We start from the raw sequence: 19,624 nt of genomic DNA, 5'->3' as shown, positions 1-19,624 counted from the left end.
TACTAGAGTTTTGAAATACCATAACTTAAATAGAAAATTACATATTTAAAAGGAAAAATAACTAGTCCATAATTGCAAATACAAAATTACAAATCACATGAATCTTATTTTGAGCCCAAATTGGTCGACAATGCTTTTGTCGTTGGGTCTCGGTCATCCTCAACTTATATTTAGAGTTTGGACAATGCTTTGTGATACATATGTAACATATCCATTATTTGTACCTCACTCATCAAATCTATTTTTGCAACCTCTGAAAATTGATCTAAATCTTCGATTTCATTGTCGTTGCCATCATCATAACGTTTCTTTTATCACTGTGATGGATCTCAGAGAGTCCAGGTCTACTGATATTGGACTATGTGAAATTGTGAATGAAAAAAAATAAGAAATTCAAAATATATTGTGTTTGGATGATGCCATTTGCAATAATTCAAGAATTTGTGAGCAAATTTGGATTGGGATTGAATGATCGACTTGCAACTGTCTAGATGCATAATAATATCTGATTTTTTTGGGTTAAGATGTTCAAGAATTGGGAGGATATGATTGAATGGAGATGAATTCATATGTTACGTGAAGTGCGAGGATAAATGCCTATTTATTTATATAAGGAGAATTTTTAGTGAAACTGTATAGCTTAAGATAGTAAAAAAAAAACCATATTATGCGTGATTAGTTAAACAATGGTGTCATTTAGGGATGTTAATCGGGCTAACCCGTTCGGGTTCGGGCCAGCCCACTCGGGTTGCCGGGCTATTTGGGTGCGGGCCATTCGGTTTATGGATTTTTCGGGTCATAAATTTTCAACCCTAACCCTAACCCGTCGGGTTTTGGGCTAACCCATCGGGCTATTCGGGCCTAAAAGCTTTCGAAAATAATCTCTAGTATCAAAATTTTCTTCTATAAAATGATTTTAAATTTTAGATACTTTTTTCTTTTTAGTTTAGAATCGTATAAAATCTTCAAATTTTCATAGTTTTCTTCAATAATAGTACTTGAAAAGAAGCCTTTCATCTCGATCAACTACAATATAAATTAAAGCTTGTGTTCCTGTCATTATTATGGCATTGTTCGTTACTAATTCTTTATGAAAATTAAAAATCATATCTTACACGAATCATTATTAAAATGATAAATATATTAAGATTTTGATGGGTTAGTTCTTAATTTTGTCTTGATTGACTTTGGTGGTGGTAAGACACTAGTGACAGATGATGGGACGGTGCAATAATGAGTTGAGATGGAACTTGAAAGCTGATATTGTAGGATCGAGTGAAAAAGTGTAGAATGAAGATTGAATAAGACTAATGATTGTGTAGAATGAAGACTGAGGATTCAAAAATATAAAAAACCCCTAAAACTCACAACCCATCGGGCCGACCCGTTTAACCCGTCAACCCATCCTGGCCAACCCGTTTAGCCCGTTTTGTATTTGGGTAATAAAATTACGGCCCTAACCCACTTATATTATCAGATTGTTCGGGCCAGCCCACGGGTTTCAGATTGAATTGACATCCCTAGTGTCATTTATAAAAAAATTCATATCATTTGGTATAAAACCCGTAATAATATATTGCACGTAGATGATCATATTTGTTTAACTGTACGTTAATAAAATTGTAATAAAATCCAAATACAATTGTTTTTTTTCAATTAATTTTTAAAATGGTAAGACTAACAATAATTTGACAAGTTTTAAAAAAAATTCTGGTCCTCTTCAAAAACACCCGTATATGATACTAAGCTATTCAGATCAAATCAATATCAAAGGATTACATGTAACATTGACATGCAAATGAGAAAAAGTGATAAAATATACCTTCCATGTCTCCTATTATGCGTTCCACTTTTTTTTTTATTGCTATTAAAGTTAATTTTACTTTAACTATGTTTGCTCAAAATGAAACACATAAGTTACACTAACTTTTTTCATACACTTTTACTTATATTTTTAAAATTCATACACTCTCAATGAGAAACCAATATGATTTTTTTACCTAGGGGTGTATATTAAATTTAATAAAATTTATGTGGTTTTGTAAGGGAAAATTCGGATTTAGGGGGGTGTATTTTCAATTTAACATTTTTGTTCTTCGCCAATTTTGAAAACCCTAATTTTTTCCCCGAAGATATAAATTCGGCGGCCATTGGCATCGGCTGCCTCTTCTACTCCCTCTCAAAAACCCTTCGCCAAACCCTAGCAGCAGCAGCAGCCATGGCAACGGGGCAGGAACAGCTCGTCCTCCGCGGCACAATGCGCGGCCACACCGACTGGGTGACGGCCATCGCCGCCCCAATCGACAACTCCGACACCATCGTCACCTCCTCCCGCGACAAATCCCTAATCCTCTGGACCCTCACCAAGGACGACTCCTCCTTCGGCGTCGCCACCCGCCGCTTCACCGGCCACTCTCACTTCGTCCAGGACGTCGTCCTCTCCTCCGACGGCCAATTCGCCCTCTCCGCCTCCTGGGACGCCGAGCTCCGCCTCTGGGACCTCCAGACCGGCGAAACCGCCCGCCGCTTCGTCGGCCACGCCAAGGACGTCCTCTCCGTCGCCTTCTCCGCCGACAACCGCCAGATCGTCTCCGCCTCGCGCGACCGCACGATCAAGCTCTGGAACACGCTCGGGGAGTGCAAGTACACCATCCAGGAGGGCGAATCCCACTCCGATTGGGTCTCCTGCGTCCGATTCTCCCCCGACAACAGCCAGCCCACCGTCGTCTCGGGCTCGTGGGATAAGTCTGTCAAGGTCTGGAATTTGACCAATTGCAAGCTCCGCGCCACGCTGACTGGACACACTGGTTATGTTAACACAGTGGTGGTGTCGCCGGATGGATCTCTGTGCGCGAGCGGGGGGAAGGATGGTGTGATTTTGCTTTGGGATCTGTCGGAGGGGAAGATGCTCTACTCGTTGGAGGCTGGCTCGATTGTTAATGCTCTCACATTTAGCCCTAATAGGTATTGGCTGTGCGCTGCCACCGAGTCCGGTATCAAAATTTGGGATTTGGAGAGCAAGAGTGTTGTTGCGGACCTGAAGGTGGATTTGAAGCATGAGAGTGAACTGGCCAGAGATGATGCTGGCCAATCATGCAAAAATAAGGTCAATTTTCAGTTTTTATTTCTTTGTTCATTATGAATTTTGTCATGTGTTTTGTTCATGCTTTTTGTCATCTATATATCTTTGCCTGCCTTTATGAGATTTGGCTAGATAATCAAAGATTAACATGTTTTTTTGATAATTTTAGATATTTTTTTGATAATTAAGATTGTACTTCTTCTGATTATCATGTTGTTAATATTTGGCTAGTAGAGTATTTTAGAACATCACAATGGAATTTTGAGCAGTTTCAGTTCTAATACAGATGGCAAATTTTATATGAAGGGTATAATCCCTTGTTTATCATATTTTTGAGTTGTGTTAAATTTTGTCTGCCTGATCATTTAATCATGTCCCTATTTTTGTGCTGAGATTAGTAACAATCTTTTTTACATCATAGAATTTGTCTCGTCTAACATAAGAATTTATTGTTCTATTGGTATTCGAGGGTAATGGGAAGGGTGTAACCATTTATGTACTCAAACACTCCCAAGTATTCATGCAACCAAAGTCACTCTGTTCTCATTTGTCCTCCTCAAATCCACCATACATTCTGTTAAGAGTGTCTTAGTTTATGGCCAAGCCTTTGTACTATGTTCCACAAGCTTATTGTGTATACTTTTCAAATGATTATAGTTTCATTCAGGAAAAGAGTTGGAACTTTTTTGAAGCTCTTTATTTTGAATCAATGTATAAGAGTTGACAGGCAATTTGGCTTGAATTTGTGTAGTAGTTTAAACTTTAATGTGCCACATGAAATGTTGTGTCAATTAAATGTATGAATTTATGGTTGTGTCAATTAAACTTTAATGTAGTAGTTTAAACTTTAATCGTTTGCTGTAGGTCATATACTGCACCAGTCTTGGCTGGAAAGCTGATGGAAGCACCCTTTTCAGTGGTTACACCGATGGCGTCATCCGAGTTTGGGGTATCGGCGGCCGATACTAGGAATGAGATACTCATAATTGTGTGGAAATATTTTGACTATGTTTTTTGATCATTTGGGATTTTGCCAATTCTAGCTTCATATACACATAATTATGTCTGGATTTTTTTCTGTGTCTACTCATGTTTGAGTTTTTATAATATGTGCTCTGAAGGATTCACATGAGTTTCATTATATTGCATTTCTTCATTGAGTAAAGTATTTTGACATTTTGTCATTTTCAACAGACTGCTTCAATGAAAATGAGCATTAACAGCTTAAAATGAAAAAAAATACCTCTAATAGTTTTATTAAATTCTGCATTTATACACCAGTCTAGAAAGAAAAAGGTTCATGTGCACATGAACAAGTACAGGCTACAGATCTTCAGCAACGGCTTCCTGCTTGATAGAATGAGAGTGCAGATCTCTAGTGAAGGTAGTGGTAGTGTCCAAGAAATAGAGAACGAACGACATAATGAAGCAGCAAACGAACATTGGTATTGGCCCGAACACCCAGAGGAAGAGAGGGAAGGACAAGTAGAAAGCCCTCAGCCCCAGCGACCAGAAGAAGCTCCCCCTGTTCAAGTTCCTCGCCACGTACTCAATCGCGTCCCTTCTGCCCTGGGACGTGGGCACGGTGGCAAGGAAGCTGACGTGCGCGTAGTACCTTATGGACTGCACGTTGCAGAGGAATGCCATGAGGAAGCAGAGCAAGATGGCGAAGAACTTGACAGAGGACATGACGGGGGACTTGTTCCCGTAGATCAGTTTGGACGAGGGCGAGCTCGACTTGTTGCTGACGTATACGCTTATCAGTGAGCTCAGGGTGATGGCCGTGGTTGCCAAGAGTGTCGACGCCATTATGTTGTTCCGTATCGTTTGAACGGCCAATACACCATTTTTGAGTGGATCCTATCAATTTATCAAACATAAGGTGGTAAGAAACTAAGAATGATCAACCACTAGATGCTGTCTGTTATCGTAGCTTGCAAGCATAAAATTATGGTTATTTGCATCTAAATTTCTAAATCATTCACTAAATTCTTATTTTGTAAATTACCAAAACTAATACACCATCACAACACAACAAACTGGAATGCTTAAACATGTGACTTTCACTTTATATAGTAATTCCTAATGAGTCCCTCCTCCCCAACTTTCCCAAACTCTAAAAAACCTCCATATGCTTATGAATTCATACACAGCAGAGAATATATAGTTGCATATCATCAACCTTTAAGAAAAATCAAAATGATTGTTTTTTGTTTTGGGAAATTAAAGGGAATAAAGAGGAAGAAAAGTAACAGCCATCAAGCAGAAGACCCATTTATGGCGGGTCTGAGAATTGATGCCGATGACAGTTCTTGTAGGGCTGCGGATGATGGTGAAGAGAAGCCAAAGATGATAGCCCAGAAATAGAGCCAACCCTAAGGGCACCAGCACAGAATCAAGCTGCTTCTCCTCCATTTCTTATTTGCTTTGTCAGGTCATGGGAAGTGGGAACCATTTCTTAAATATACCAATTAAGTTGGCTACAGTTGAGGTGGGGCATCATTAGAATTTAGAATATAGCAAAAGAAAAATCCGTTATTTATGTGTCCAAAAATTCAAATTCGAAAATCTTAATTTATTTCAAATTTTAAATACACTATTCTGTGGAATTCACATTTTATAATTCTGCCTTTTTATCATAGATTTTTTTATTATGTTATAATTCTGTTTCAATAAAATTAAGTTAATTAAATGAAGTTTGAAAATTACTTTATTATTCAAACAATTTAATATTGAATTATAAATAAAATTAATTGAGAAAAAGATAACAAAAACATCAAATAGCTTATGATTTAAGTGAGTTTAAGATTATACTCCGCCAAATATTTTGTAATACATGCCATTACATTAGTATAGTACTATAAATTTTGTATCTATATTTCCCAAGTAGTATTTCTTAAAGTCGAGCAATTCATTCAGTTTTGTGAGCCAATTTTTGAGTTTTAATGTTGAATCAATATTATAACTAATGCAAAAATAAATTGAATCTGTTGACGAAATTGTGCCGCATTTGAAAATTTCCATTTTCACACATAAATAGTATTTTATTTTCTATTTCGACTTTCATATATTGGGCCTTGGGCAGAGTCTGAACCAGAATGTTCAATTTTGTATGGGCCGTCCATACCCAATCCTATAAAAGGCCTCTTCACAGAGTGGGCCTGTTCGCTGATTAATTATTAAGAGTAATCTGGTACTACCATATTTTTAGAGGGCAATGACTCGAGATACATTTTGAGTTAAAGCAAGTCTCCATAAATATTTTGAAATAATTGTCCTTGAAAATATCATGTTAATAAATTCAATAATCATGGTATCATGATGTCCGGGCGACGCCATAATTATTTGCTTTTTAGCTTGCATGTTCTAAATTTAATCTGATAATTAACAAATATGATAGTGAAGCATATCTAAATGGAGTAAGTCTTAATAGTTAGAAAGAATTATATCTATAAATTTATAAAACAGTGAAAGAATCAATCTTTATATCTAGTAAATTTATAAAAAAGTGAAAGAATCAATCTTATGAAGTTGGTCAAACATGTACTCCCTCTGTCTCATTGAAGATGACCCGCTTTTCTTTTTGGCTTGTCTCAATCAAGATGACACATTACTAAAAATGGAAACACCTTTATCTCTACATTATTCCCTATTTCTTACTGTACTCTCTCCTCTTAACACACAAAATATAACTGCATAAAATCCCATGCCGCCCAAGGAAGGGGTCATCTTCTTTGGGACAAGAGAGTATAATATTTTTTTAATTTCATAATCTGAATTGTAATGTTAAGTGTTAACCGTGAAATATTCACTTAACACTAAGATTCAAAATTGGTAATTAATTAGACATATGACTATTTTACGAATTTAGTCCGGAACATTATGTTTGATATCTCTATGTCCCTAATACTCCCTTCGTAACGACACGTGTTTTAATGTAAAATTGGTAAAGTAAAGAGAGATTGAGAGAAAAGCTAGTTAGTAAATAATGGGTCCCACCTTATTAGAGAGAAAATTTTTTTACCCCACAAAGCAAAGTTTCTATTTTTAGGGGACAAACCGAAAAGAATAGGTTTTTTATTTATTTATAGGGGAACCGAGCAAATATATAAATTTGGTCCATTTTTTGCCATTTATTGACCGTCAACTATTAATGGCAAACTTATATATAGTATTTGACTCAATTAATATAACTAAAAAAAAATACAAAATACAAAATACTCTATCTGCCTAACTAAGTTGATTCGTATTTATTTTGAAAAATTCCAACTAAGTTGAATAATTTCTTTTATTAAAAAAACCAAATTCCAATAATTTTTACTTTATTCCATCAGCTAAAAATGAATAAATCAAGCTTTGATTTTTATGAATTTTGTATAATTAGAAATTTTAATAAAATTTTTTAATATATTAGAATCAAATTAAATATATAAATTGAAATGAACAATACTAAAAGTGCGTCAAACACGGTACTAACATAATATATGTACCATAACATTTTTTAAAAATGAATAAAACAAAATACACATCAGCACGCATGAATTCACAAGATTACCTTTTAATTTCCTCATTTGCAAATAAAAGAGAGAATCTACGTCAGCTAATGAAAAAGTTTTCTACCTAAAAAAATCAATCATTTGAATACGAACTTTTTTTATTATATAATCCGCATTAAGTAATTTGGTCTTGTGTAATAAGGAGTAGGAATGCAGGATCACCCATAAAAACATGTTTCTCAACCCATAATTCTAAACAATGATATCAAATACGTTGCGAGAAGCATTCATTTTGCATGCATGTGACATTCTGAGTGTAACTTAAAAAATTTATCACAACAAATTTAAAAAGTTAATCAAATTTGAACCGTAAATCAAAATTAAATTATTCCAAAATACATATACAAAGAATGATTTTAAGAAAAAAAATCAACGACGCAAAAGCTTAATCGCCTTAGCCAAAGTAGCTCGAAACCTCCGTACATCAATGGTGACGTTCTGATTATCCAAATAAACCTCCCTCAGCTTTCCCCATCCCTGCCGGTGTATCGACATCGGATCTCTAATCACCGCATGATCGCCCGGATATCGCCGAATCAGCGAGCTCTCCGTCACCCCAATCTTATAATCCAGATACCTCAGCCTCATCCCCGCCGCCGGCTTCCCGAAATCGAGCTTCGCTAACGCATCAATGGCGCCCAGCGGCACTATCTGCACCACCACCGCCTTCTCCGGCAGGAACACCATGTTCGTCAGCCCCGCTCCGTGCACCCCCGCCATCGCGTCGCAGGAATTCACCAGCTGCGCGAATTCCGTCAGATTCTCCGCCGCGCCCGAGATCTGCTCCTCGTTCGTCAGTATTCGAGTTTTTTTCCTTGAAATGAGCATCAGGCGAGGCCTGCGGCGGCGATTGGCGATCGTTTTCTCTCTGGCGAGGGAGTATATTTGCCGGAGGAGTCGCCGGAATTGAGGCATGGTTGCGCCGGAGGCGGAATCGGAATCGGAATCCACCACTAGCTCGCTGTGGAATTTGAGACCGGCGATTAGTCGACTGTAGCAGTGTGTGGTTTTTTCGCGGTCGATGTCGAGGATTTCTCCGCCGCTGAGGCGGCGGATGAGGGGGCGGAATTTCGCCGGCCACCACGGCTTGTAGTCGGTGGCGAGAAATTGCACGTCTCTTTGAAACGGAATGAGGTGGTGAAGAGCGGAACTAACAGATCGGCGAAATCGTGGAAGTGATTTCCGGTGAATCCGCCGATTGAGAAGAGCAGTGCGGGGAGAGAATGAAATTGATCGCATTTGGGGACGGCGTCTTCCGCCGCTAATTTCAACGTCCATTTCTTCACGGATCCGGTTCCTCTTCTTGGATAAGGCTCGATTATCCAATTAGAAGCCGCGCTAGTCTCCAAAATCGGCTTGACGACGAAAATCGTCGATGAATTTGGATCGATTCTGACGTCTCCTTCAATCTCGCAGTAATTCGCACCTGGTTTCAGAGCTCTGCATAATGGCTCCAGATCCGCGTAATTCCTCCATTTTCGATCGATTTGAGCTGCTGATTTCGTCTCTGCCTTATTCATCGCAACATTCAACGGCTCGGCATTGTTGATCACAAGCATGCTGTGCAATTTCTGAAAAACACAAGGTGCATTGCTTTAAACTTTTCACAATCATATCAAATTCTGCAACAACATAATTAAGAAATTAACACAACCTGTTTCAGCAGTGATAGTATTATTGATAATCGAATCATCCATGAGAATGTTTTCCACAGCACTGATCGATAGATGCAAACTGAAAGTATCGCCAGCTGAGAAACACACAAACACAAGTTTTTCAGTACTTCCTCTCCCTAGGATAAAAAAATCAATAGAGAGAGGGAAAGAGAGGGTGCAAACTGCGTGTTAATGGATGCAAAGTAGGCTTGAAAGTGGAGAAAACGGTAAGCGCGACGATGAGAGAGATAGTGAGAGCGAAGCATCCAAAGCGACGGCGATCGTAGCGGCTGAAGCTCGCGGCGAAAATGGGATCGTTCATCGTTACTTGCTCTCTGCTAAAAATATCTTCGTGTTTCATGGAGAGTTTTAGTTCTATATACGGAGTAGTGTATATATGTATTGTATGTGTGTGTGTGTTTATATAGGAATGAAAATTGAGTGATTCGGACCTATTGTTAGCTTGTTGCGTCCAACTAGAGATGCTCACGGTTCCAAAACCGACAATTATGGTTTTTGAAAATTGGGAACCGGAACCCGTGAGGGTGTTTCGCGGTTACTTCCGGTTCTAAAATTGCCGGTTTCGGTTTTGATTTTAAATCGATGTTTTTTTTGGCCATTTTTCATAGTTCCGAACCGGCAGTTTTTTGCGGTTCCGGCCCAGTTTTATAGTTTTTCGCGGTTATGGTTTCGCAGTTAACTGTCCGAACTGCAAACATTAGGCATCTCTATGTCCAACCAATCAATAATAAATCACTTTTCTATTTTTTTTTCTTTTAACAAGATGTAATACTCACTCCGTCCCACAAGAATATACACTGTTTCCTTTTTAGTCCGTCTTACAAGAATATATACTTTCTATTTTTAGAACTATTTTATCTCTAATGAGGTGAGACTCATTCTCCACTAACAAACTTAATTTACTTTTTCTCTCTACATCTCTCTTACTTTACCAATTTTGTATTAAAAACCGTGCCGAACTCAAAGTGCATATTTTTTGAGAATGGAGGGAGTAATACTATATCCTAACCACTAAATTCTTAATTGTATATGATTATATACGTACAACTTACTTACTCTTTTCGTGATCCCCATATTAATAATTGATTTGTAGGATATAGTTGCATTGTATCTCAGATTCGACTTATAAAGATTCTCTCTCTGTCTCTTTACACATTGTGTAGGTGTATGTATATGCAATGTTGTCGTCATCCTATTGCATTTATCATCCACCAAACTCTTTTTTTAAAGAATAAAGTTAAATTTACTATTGCTCATTCAGTTGTCTAGTTGTCAAGCGTCTATATTGATATATCTATAAGTGCATTTGCAGTTTTCGAATATAAGAAGATAAATTAAACGTGATTCATGGTAATAAAAAGTATTTTCGAGTAGATATTGTAGTAATATATAACCATGATTTTGTCTATTTAAAATTAATTATTTAGGGATGATATTTATAATTTACATTTTATTAATATGTGAGTTTAGGGAGGATTCTCAAATCTGCTAATGCCATTTTAAAAATAATATTCCTCTGATTATGTTTAGGTGGCATGGTTGTTAATCGGTAGTAGTAATTAAGTTGATTAGAAATGATGCTTTCAGTGAGTGATTTTTTCTTTGAGGTCAATTCTCAATGTCACATTGACATTGTAATCTGTATTTATGAATGTGTAAGAATGTTGTAGCTAGATAGCTAGATAAATAGTAGTGGAGTAATATAATGGCAAATTACCAAATATATTGTGAAGTTTGGTCTAAATTTTATGGTTTTATTCACGCAGATATTTCGGTTGACACCAACGTATATTTCACCAAAATAAAAAATATAGAATGATTGTGAATTTTTTAAACTTGATGATTTACCATTCCGATTTTTTAAATGATGTTAATTAAGATTATATAAATCGAATCAACTTAATTAGTGTGGTAGAGAAGTCAGATGCTAACTGTTTAACAGTGGGCAATGAGTTGCATTCCAAATCGCATAAAAAGTTCAAAATCGTATTGTAAATGATATTTTTGTCCATATGTAATTATTTTTTAAAGTTATCATTAGCACTCAGAATCTCCACATTAGTTTACAATTTAGGTGGCTTTCCCACTGTTAATATATATTCTACATTACAATTATTCTATATATGAACTTTACAATATCTTGAACCTGAACTGTATATATATGAAATTACATTAAACCATGATTATTAAACCCCACTTTTGTTATTTTGTATCCCTATACCAATGTGAAATTCTAGTACATTTAACAATGTCACCTCATCAACAATTAACCCCCACTTTTGTTTGAGGCATATCATAAAATTTTTAATTCCACCATCAAGACTGGATAACTAACTTTTAGGTGATGGTGGAGGGGATATTATATTTTCTACTTTCAAATATAAAAAGGGCTGAGAGATCACCATACCAAAAACCATGGATCATAGTATAAATTTAGATACATATAATATTATCATTTTTACTATTAGTACATGAATATAGAAGAGTTGATCTGGAACATCATATCCCATTTTCTTTTAAAAGAATAGATGCAAATTGCCGCAAAACATCCAAATCTCTCACAAATACAAGAATAGATAGATCATTTGTATGTTGAACTTAGGCCAACCATCAATTAATTGAGAGAAGGAAAGAAAAAGCAAAAATACTGTCACTATGATCTGTCTTACGTATGATATAATTGGTTAAGGAGTACAGAGCTACACAGTCATTGTTAACTCCAATCAGCCATGGCTACTCCTCGGACATAATCCATTCCCAGGCCTATGAAGGAAATGCTGATTTGACGGGAAATATATAAGAACGCCGATGAACTAAAAGATGCAATGACAATATCATCATGGAGGGGGGTGGTACAAACCTCGGGTAGGAAGCTTTATACATGGTGCTGAAATCAGATGATACATGCGTGCTTGTCTATATGTTATTCTTCTTCTTCTTCGGGTAGTTCAAATTGAAGATCGAGTTTCTTCTTTAGATGTGATCTGTCAGCACTGAAAGGAAAGATGTCAGTTCCAAACATTACATGAGAGAACAGTTGATGACTAATCAGTTCTTGGGCCTCAACTAATTCCTATTCCATTTTACACCCTTACTCCGATAATCTGCGACCAACTGCACTTCTCTGCAGAGGGACCACCAGAATATCAACCCTCCCTGTCTCTTCATGAAATACTAACAAAAACAGATCAGATCCCAATCTCCTCTCTTCTCAAACCAAATTTTAACCAGAAGAGGATGCAATAAACTCATTTATCCAGGCCGGAGTTGAACTTTTCATTTAGAAAGCAAAATGTTTCAATTAAACCATGATACAGGCTTGTTTTCACATACAAAAGGGACATTTAGAATGAGTTAACAGATAGTACCAAGCTCTGACTTAACATACGACAACTGTCGGTCCTTTTTCACACGCTTAGCTATATTTACTAAAACTTGTGCCAAAAAGTGTGAGCACACTTATAAGGGAGATGGAATATTTGTCTTCATAGAAGAGGGCCCGATAGAAAATGAAAAATAAAAGGCCAGTCCTTAACTAACATAAAAGTAAAGCCCTATTATGCTCTCCTCACAATCCAGGTCAAGTTCCATGGAATCCCTGGTTCTCCAGATAAGCATGAAGTCGGTCGCACATAGCAAAGTGGCCAAGGGCATGAGCGAATCCAGAAACTATGACTACATAATCCTCAAATGCATATTTATGATGATTTAATGCCATGTCTGGAGATCCCTAGTTTCACTACATTTCCCAATTTATAGTTTCAAACAAACAGTGGGTATGACTTTTGAGCATATCTCCCTCAGCTGCTCCTTAATCGTAAACATACAAATAAGCAACTTAAAATTCAAGGAACCAACATTATAATCATCAAGTGTACATAAAGAGCCTACCTGTTAATAGTTGGTCTATTTGGTGGCCTCATGCCAAAAACTGAAAAATCCAAAGACATTGGAGCTTGCTCACTTCTCTCCCCAGCTGCTTGCCTGGTCTCATTGCCATGGTCATCCATCTTGATCACATTGTGAGCATTTGCATCAAAGCCCTCACGATGAGGCATGACTCTTCTTTGTTTTCTGGGAGGAGACAATACTGTTGGTCCCTCCAGAGGATTAAGTTCCAAAACATTTGGATTGATGGGTTCCTTCTTCGGCGGAGGTCTTGGAAGCAAAGCAGGTTCTGTAGGTGGAGGTATGGAAGAAAAATACCTAGAAGAAAAGCAAAAGATAAATTTCAATGTTTTTCAATTAACTTTAATAGAGTTGTATAAGAGTACCTATGCTCCAGAGCCTGTTGTGCTGAGATTCTTGCTTTAGGATCATACATGAACATCTTCCCTAAAAGGTCCAAACAATCATCACTAGCCATGGGAAACAGCGTACGAAGTGGTTGACCAGGCACATGCTGATATTCCACATAATCTGGAAGATAGACCATATCAGACCATTGTGATGGCTTTGGCGTCCCAAAAGCCGCAAAGATCTTTCCCAGTTGATCAATATCACTGTTTCCCTGCAGAAAATCTAGTTTGAGGCCCATAACTCAACCACAAATGAAGACTACCGAAGTTACTCTGCCTTCCAGAATTTCTTGATTAGTAAAAACGAATGAGAAGATGATATAAGAATATTGAATTTCACCTGCAGAAAAGGTCGACGTAAAAGCAGCTCAGCAAATATACATGCAGCAGCCCATACATCCACCCCTGGACCATATTGTTTGGCACCAAACAGAAGCTCAGGAGCTCTGTACCATCTAGCAAAAACCTAACATGATAGTTTAAAGTTCAATACTACAATTTTTCCATAAAACCGTGTATAGACAATTAACCCAAAGGTCGGAGTAAGACATACGATACGCTTCAAAATAATTATTGCACGTGGCAAGTTTATATGTATTATGTAATCGAGGTTAGATTACCAGAAACATAATACCTGATGTGTGAACTTTCGATCAGGGCTCCCAAATATACGAGCTAACCCAAAATCTGCAAGTTTAAGTTGCCCACCAGGTCCAATTAGCAGGTTGTTCGGTTTCATGTCCCTGTTCAAACTGATATAAGAAACCCAAACGATCAAAAACTTGAACTTGAGTAGCTTTAAAAAAAACTAACCTGTGCAGGACCCATTTTTTATGGACAAAAGAAAGCCCCTTCAGTGTCATCTGGATGTAAGACTTGATGTCAGCTGGGGAGAGAACAATGTTTCTATCACGAATAACAGCTTCAAGATCTGTCTCCATGAACTCAAACACAAGGTTCAAGTTCCCCTTGTGCGGGAATGCATCAATCAACTCGATGATATTAGGATCCTTAAGCTCTTTGAGCAACTTAATTTCCCTCAAAGCTGTGAAATTGACACCTTCCTTCTGCTTCCCCAATCGAATTTTCTTGATAGCAACTACTTGCCCAGTCTGCACAGTTAATTGCAACCAAAGTTACAGCAGTCAACTCCAAACTATGCTAATTGCAGAATTTGAGTTAAAAATCTCCATCATCACAGGAAATTGCCACAAAATGATATTGCATACCGGTATGAAACCTCCAGCCCCAAAACCCCTAAATAATTGAAATATTCATCTCCTTCCCCCAAATTCAGAATCATCAATAGATGCTATCCTCACACCAGCAAATTAAACATACACAAAATTAGGAATAGGATAAAAGCTGCCTGATTACTCAATTCCCCCCAAACCCTAGAATATCAAATAGCTGACGGATTAAAAGAAATTTCGAAATAGGCAGGATAGAACTTGAGTAGGGATGGTACCTGAGTATCGATGGCTTTGTAAACGACACCGTATGTACCTTCACCAAGGACTTCGCGCTTAAGATAGCGATCGGCTACTTTCTTCGGCAACAGCTGATCCATGTCCCCCATTTTTGTCTTGGAGATTGAGGAACTTGCTAGTCAAATTCGTGGGGTTTTCGATGTATCAGAATGATGCGAGTTCTCATCATGCGATGGAGCTGAGCTGCAAATCGTGTGAGTATATATGCAAATGCAAATGCGATTGGGGAGGGAGCGTAGTGTGTGACTGTGTGTAGGCGTGTGGGTCTGTGCTTCAACTCTCAACTTCTTTAATTGGGTTCTTGCACTTTGCCAAAACAAATAAGGTTTGATGATGATTCTCAATTTCGGTAGCACCATCATTCAACTATTCCCTAGCTTGGAGATTAGAGTCTCGGATTAGTTCCGTCCGCGAATAGGAGTTTCGACTATCTGACAAAATTTTAAAAAAATATTATGTAGAAAAAGATAATACAACAAACATCCCATTTTTTGAAATGATAAAAGTGAAATAAGAAATTTATTGATGAGACAGACAAAAAGGAAAATTAGATTCTTAATCACGGACAAAGGGCGTGTAACATAAAATTAGATAATCAACTTGATTGAATCGAGTAATATTCATACATTACTCTCTCTACTTTTGACTATTAAATTATTTTCCTAAAACAATTACATAAGTGTTTAAAAGAAGCGTCTCGAATTGATTGTGAAAAACAGTTAATTGACAACTTTGTACTCTTTCATTTATCATTTCTGGAAAAGCTCAACTTGAACTTTCAACAAATCAGAAGTTTGTTTGTAGATGATTCTCTCTACTTTTTACATCATAATTTATAGTACAATCTAGGTGGCTACAAAACATAGGAATTAGCATTCAGACACACTTATATTCCTGGAAGTGTAGGCACTTCTACATATGCAATAAACCTTCCATAAACAGGTCTATGATCAGACAATCTTGATTCAACTCTGTTGTATTGGATCTGCTTCAGCCCTTTCCCAAACCAAATTATTCTATCACACCTGCAAAACTTCTCCCTCTATCACATCTTGCAAACACTTAGCTGAGTAGAAAATTTAAAGGGCTAAACGAAACGAAACGACACTCACCATGCCGGAGCTCTCATCCTCTTCACCTTCCCTTTGTGACCGGATCCGTAATACTCATCTGTGTTCTGCTCATATTTATATGTGGGTGCAAACTCAATTATTCCCTCATTCCATTCCTCAAAGACATGCCCTTTGCTCATCTCAGCTCTCAGCTTTATTTCATTTTTGCACAACTGAATTATTAGGATAAGCACACAATCAATCCACTGTGGTTTTATTTTTCTTTACCTGATCACTTTGTAACAACAGGTTCCAATCTTTGTTCTTCACCAGTGATCTTGTTGTTTCCTCAGGCAGTTGAATCCGGTAGTTTAAGTCCCCTAACCAAATCACCCTGCTGTGAATCGAGGATCGACGTTAAGTAATGTTTTCTAATTTGTATGGAGTTAATCTGATGTACATACTCATGGTCTAGAATTTTTCTGGGCAAATGCTGGAGGGGCTCGGGCGGGAATAGGGTGCGCGATAATATATTTGCTGCATCTGCGTTCCGGTGCCTCTCGTCGCCTTCTTTACCACCTGAAGCCAAATGGCTACATACAAAGCAGAAGCTTGTTTCATGCAAACAAAATCTGATGGAGACTGAACCCTGTCATATCATATAGCTTCACTTAGTTATATTATACCAACGAATGGTTCAGTTGAGAACTATCTTAAAATGAGAACTTAAGAACTTATCTGTTGGAAGTACAAAACATATCACTTGGTGGCACAAATCATATCAGTTTCCAGTGCAAACATATCAGTTGGAACAACTGATATATTTTGTGTTGCTAACTGATAAGTTCTCATTTTAAAAGATTTCATGAAAATTCTACCTTGTTTCCGAGGCGTCCCAAGATACCACATCCGACACACGAGGCACTCGGATAGCTGATATATTGGCTTATCTCAGTTCTTGCCCATATGGTGATGTATATTCCCACCATTTGTTTACTTATTATGCATTTATAATCCATGGCACCGGGCTTGATGGAGCTCTGTGTTGTTAATGGATAAACCCTCTGCGACTCTCCTGCTTCTGTCTTGTGGAATGCATCTTCTGTTGGTGTTCTCTTGTTGAGGGCAGCTTTGATTAGAGAGTTCCACTTGATAGAAATGTTACTGTGTTCTGCTGCCAATATGTTTCCAGCATTGAGAGGTACAATTTCTTGAAACCTGCCATGAGTTATTTGTTTTTAAAAAAATAAACCATAGTCTATGTAATTTCCTTCACATGTTGATGAAAGTTGAAGATTACCCCAACACATATATATCTGCCATGGAGTCTTGAGTGTGGAGAAAGTTGTCAAGGTTGAAGTTGTGTGGAGGTGGGATGCCTCCTACATTCCATGAGCCTACAAAGAGTCTTTTCAAAGATGAGACAGTTAGAACTAACATAATGGTTATAGGTAGCCTTGAGCATGTAGAAGTTGAACCTACTTGAATGATTGTTGAATACAAGTATGATCATCTATCACTCTTTTTGTGAGGATTTTACTTGCCTCTGCGACCATGGTGTTCAAAGACGGGTAAGCTGTGTTTTTTTAAGTAGAGACAAGCTGCATTCTCCTACTTCTGTGATGGGGTTTTTGTGTTGTGAAGAAGTATTCTTTATAGAGATGGAAAGGGATCTATTTGGGCTGTTGGAAGATGCTTTTTTTTTTGTCAGTGGGCTCCTATAGAAAGGATAAGTTAATGTTGTTATAGCAATAGAAGATAAACTACTATTAGTGAAAGTGATGTAGAAGAAAATTAGACAACCTCAACTTGGAAGAAGGACTAACTTGCATTCAATGATCTCAATAGCCTAGATCAGAGTCTTGGAGCTCTTTCGTTTGGTATGATGGAATGAAGATGGGAATGCATCGCTGATTCTACCTTTATTTCGTTTATTTGTTTGGTATGACTCTTTCGCCATTCCTACTAGATTATGTATAGTCATTTCTTCCTTAATCCATGGAAATAGTCTATCTTCATTTCATTCAACCTTCATTATATTCCTTTCCTTATACATTCTGCCATACCAAACACCTTATGTCGTGCTTACTTGAGTGGCGTGGAGTTTTAGGTGGAATAGTTAGTTGTTATAAAATAGAGTGAAAAAAGTGATTGAATATTTTAATAAAGAGAGAGAGAGAGATTTAATTCCAAATATAGAAAGTAGACATCTTAAATGAGACAAACTAAAAAGGAAATGTGAACATCTTGAATGAGACGGAGGGAGTATAACAGGATTGAGAATGAACTGACCATTTCTCTACTACCATTTCATTTCATTCTATTTTTTTTAGGGAAATGCTATGTGGCCATAATGTGGCTGACCATAAAATGGCATTTTAGTAAATATAAAGACTATGAATTGAAATCATTTAATTACTTTATTTAATGCTCAAACAATATTTCCACTATTATCCTTTTATTTAACTGCAGTAGTAAATTTCAAATTCTACAATCTGTTATTTATATTTCTTTTGTTTTCAACTCAGTTTTTTTTTTTGATTAATATAGTTTTATATTGATTGAATTTATTTATAACAATAAATATTTGTTATTAATCATTGAAATATATATTAAAATAGCTTCGAAATCAATATATTTATTTGTATACTAGTGATATGTATATACTAACTACTAGTATTACATACGCATATATTAGTACTATTTAATATTTTGTGAATTGTTTAAACACTCCATTATTTGAATAAATCTGTGATTAATATAAATTCTCCATAAAAGATAAGATCAACTAAAATTTCTTATTACATAATGTACATGATAATTAGTGTATTAGATGTAATAATAGTAGTATTATTACTGTTGATTAAACTATTTGAATAAAACTATCGTTGATTTAAAGTACTCCCTCAGTCCCCCCAAAAAAAACATTCCTTTTTAATTCGTCGTCTCTTAAAAATAAAAACTCTCTCTTTGAGGAAATTTCATATCATGATATTATATAACTTAATAAAAATATTATATACTACTCAAATTGATATCCTAATTAACATGAGTGATAGTAAATTAAATTATCGATAATTAGTTTGACTTATAAATATAAAATGGTGATATTCACAAACTATAATGATTCATACACTACAAAAGATCATTTTATTAAGAACACAAATTAACTGTTTTTAGTTTAGTTGTATTAAAAATATCTTTAACAATATTTTTGTTGTAAAAATTGAATTAATCTCTTAGTAATAAATAACCTATAAATTATAATCATCGAAACATGTAATTAAATTAGTGATCAAAATTGAAACTAAATATGATTAATCTACTTATCTTGGTATAAGTGTGTGATCGTTCCAATTACTAATTGAGTTAATATATGGTTAAACTGGACTAGTATATATGACGTTGTATTATGAATTTATGATATACAAATAATAATAATAATTATGGTTTTATATTGATCTTAGATT

At 36.4% G+C, this 19,624-nt stretch overlaps 4 protein-coding genes and 1 pseudogene across 9 annotated transcripts; 1 reads left to right on the top strand and 4 right to left on the bottom strand.

Moving 5' to 3' along the window:
* Positions 1-2,147: 2,147 nt before the first annotated feature.
* On the top strand, positions 2,148-4,247 carry LOC125222023 (small ribosomal subunit protein RACK1-like). The gene is made up of 2 exons (XM_048124411.2): positions 2,148-3,106; positions 3,947-4,247. Exons 1-2 carry the CDS (start codon positions 2,219-2,221, stop codon positions 4,049-4,051), a joined length of 993 nt encoding a protein of 330 aa, XP_047980368.1. The 5' UTR covers positions 2,148-2,218; the 3' UTR covers positions 4,052-4,247.
* A 65-nt stretch (positions 4,248-4,312) lies between these two features.
* Positions 4,313-5,528, bottom strand: LOC125222031 (uncharacterized). Its single transcript, XM_048124425.2, has 2 exons — positions 5,336-5,528; positions 4,313-4,942 (listed from the first exon to the last, which is right to left on the bottom strand). The coding sequence occupies exons 1-2, from the start codon at positions 5,495-5,497 to the stop codon at positions 4,406-4,408; spliced, it is 699 nt and encodes a 232-aa protein (XP_047980382.2). The 5' UTR covers positions 5,498-5,528; the 3' UTR covers positions 4,313-4,405.
* A 2,479-nt stretch (positions 5,529-8,007) lies between these two features.
* Positions 8,008-9,615, bottom strand: LOC125193351 (alpha-1,3-arabinosyltransferase XAT3-like; annotated as a pseudogene).
* A 2,103-nt stretch (positions 9,616-11,718) lies between these two features.
* Positions 11,719-15,453, bottom strand: LOC125202557 (cyclin-dependent kinase D-3-like). Of its 2 annotated transcripts, none has more exons than XM_048100973.2 (8): positions 15,081-15,449; positions 14,426-14,724; positions 14,247-14,355; positions 13,953-14,078; positions 13,589-13,824; positions 13,206-13,520; positions 12,175-12,307; positions 11,719-12,091 (listed from the first exon to the last, which is right to left on the bottom strand). In XM_048100973.2, exons 1-7 carry the CDS (start codon positions 15,189-15,191, stop codon positions 12,238-12,240), a joined length of 1,266 nt encoding a protein of 421 aa, XP_047956930.2. In that variant the 5' UTR covers positions 15,192-15,449; the 3' UTR covers positions 11,719-12,091; positions 12,175-12,237. The 2 variants fall into 2 exon arrangements, with proteins under 2 accessions (XP_047956930.2, XP_088919636.1); XM_089063510.1 differs by lacking the exon at positions 11,719-12,091 and adding an exon at positions 12,410-12,488 and having other exon boundaries at positions 12,124-12,307; positions 15,081-15,453.
* Positions 15,454-15,821: 368 nt separating this feature from the next.
* Positions 15,822-17,782, bottom strand: LOC125219271 (type IV inositol polyphosphate 5-phosphatase 9-like). 5 transcript variants are annotated; one of them, XM_048121202.2, is made up of 7 exons: positions 17,637-17,782; positions 17,455-17,562; positions 17,033-17,372; positions 16,619-16,803; positions 16,443-16,551; positions 16,215-16,387; positions 15,822-16,127 (listed from the first exon to the last, which is right to left on the bottom strand). In XM_048121202.2, the coding sequence occupies exons 1-7, from the start codon at positions 17,708-17,710 to the stop codon at positions 15,989-15,991; spliced, it is 1,128 nt and encodes a 375-aa protein (XP_047977159.2). In that variant the 5' UTR covers positions 17,711-17,782; the 3' UTR covers positions 15,822-15,988. The 5 variants fall into 5 exon arrangements, with proteins under 5 accessions (XP_047977159.2, XP_047977177.2, XP_047977168.2 ...); XM_048121220.2 differs by having other exon boundaries at positions 16,215-16,366; XM_048121211.2 differs by having other exon boundaries at positions 16,443-16,548.
* Positions 17,783-19,624: the final 1,842 nt, after the last annotated feature.

The sequence above is a fragment of the Salvia hispanica genome, chromosome 2 (genome assembly GCF_029641045.1).
Source record: "Salvia hispanica isolate PSC_SH4W2 chromosome 2, Shi_PSC_v1, whole genome shotgun sequence".
NCBI classification, from domain to species: Eukaryota; Viridiplantae; Streptophyta; class Magnoliopsida; order Lamiales; family Lamiaceae; genus Salvia; species Salvia hispanica.
The sequence above is the reverse complement of the archived record's forward strand: the minus strand, read 5'-3'. Positions and strand labels throughout refer to the sequence as shown.

Bases quoted from the DNA above. Each gene is read 5' to 3' on its own strand.
- LOC125222023 (XM_048124411.2), top strand. From the start codon at position 2,219: ATGGCAACGGGGCAGGAACAGCTCGTCCTCCGCGGCACAATGCGCGGC. The intron at 3,107-3,946 runs GTCAATTTTCAG...CGTTTGCTGTAG, and splicing joins GCCAATCATGCAAAAATAAG to GTCATATACTGCACCAGTCT.
- LOC125222031 (XM_048124425.2), bottom strand. From the start codon at position 5,497: ATGGAGGAGAAGCAGCTTGATTCTGTGCTGGTGCCCTTAGGGTTGGCT. The intron at 4,943-5,335 runs GTTACTTTTCTT...ATAAATTGATAG, and splicing joins GGGTCTTCTGCTTGATGGCT to GATCCACTCAAAAATGGTGT.
- LOC125202557 (XM_048100973.2), bottom strand. From the start codon at position 15,191: ATGGGGGACATGGATCAGCTGTTGCCGAAGAAAGTAGCCGATCGCTAT. The intron at 14,725-15,080 runs GTACCATCCCTA...TTAACTGTGCAG, and splicing joins ACAAAGCCATCGATACTCAG to ACTGGGCAAGTAGTTGCTAT. The intron at 12,308-13,205 runs GTAGGCTCTTTA...CTTTCCTTTCAG, and splicing joins AATAGACCAACTATTAACAG to TGCTGACAGATCACATCTAA.
- LOC125219271 (XM_048121202.2), bottom strand. From the start codon at position 17,710: ATGGTCGCAGAGGCAAGTAAAATCCTCACAAAAAGAGTGATAGATGAT. The intron at 17,373-17,454 runs GTAATCTTCAAC...AACTCATGGCAG, and splicing joins GCAGATATATATGTGTTGGG to GTTTCAAGAAATTGTACCTC. The intron at 16,388-16,442 runs GTAAAGAAAAAT...CTAATAATTCAG, and splicing joins TGTTGTTACAAAGTGATCAG to TTGTGCAAAAATGAAATAAA.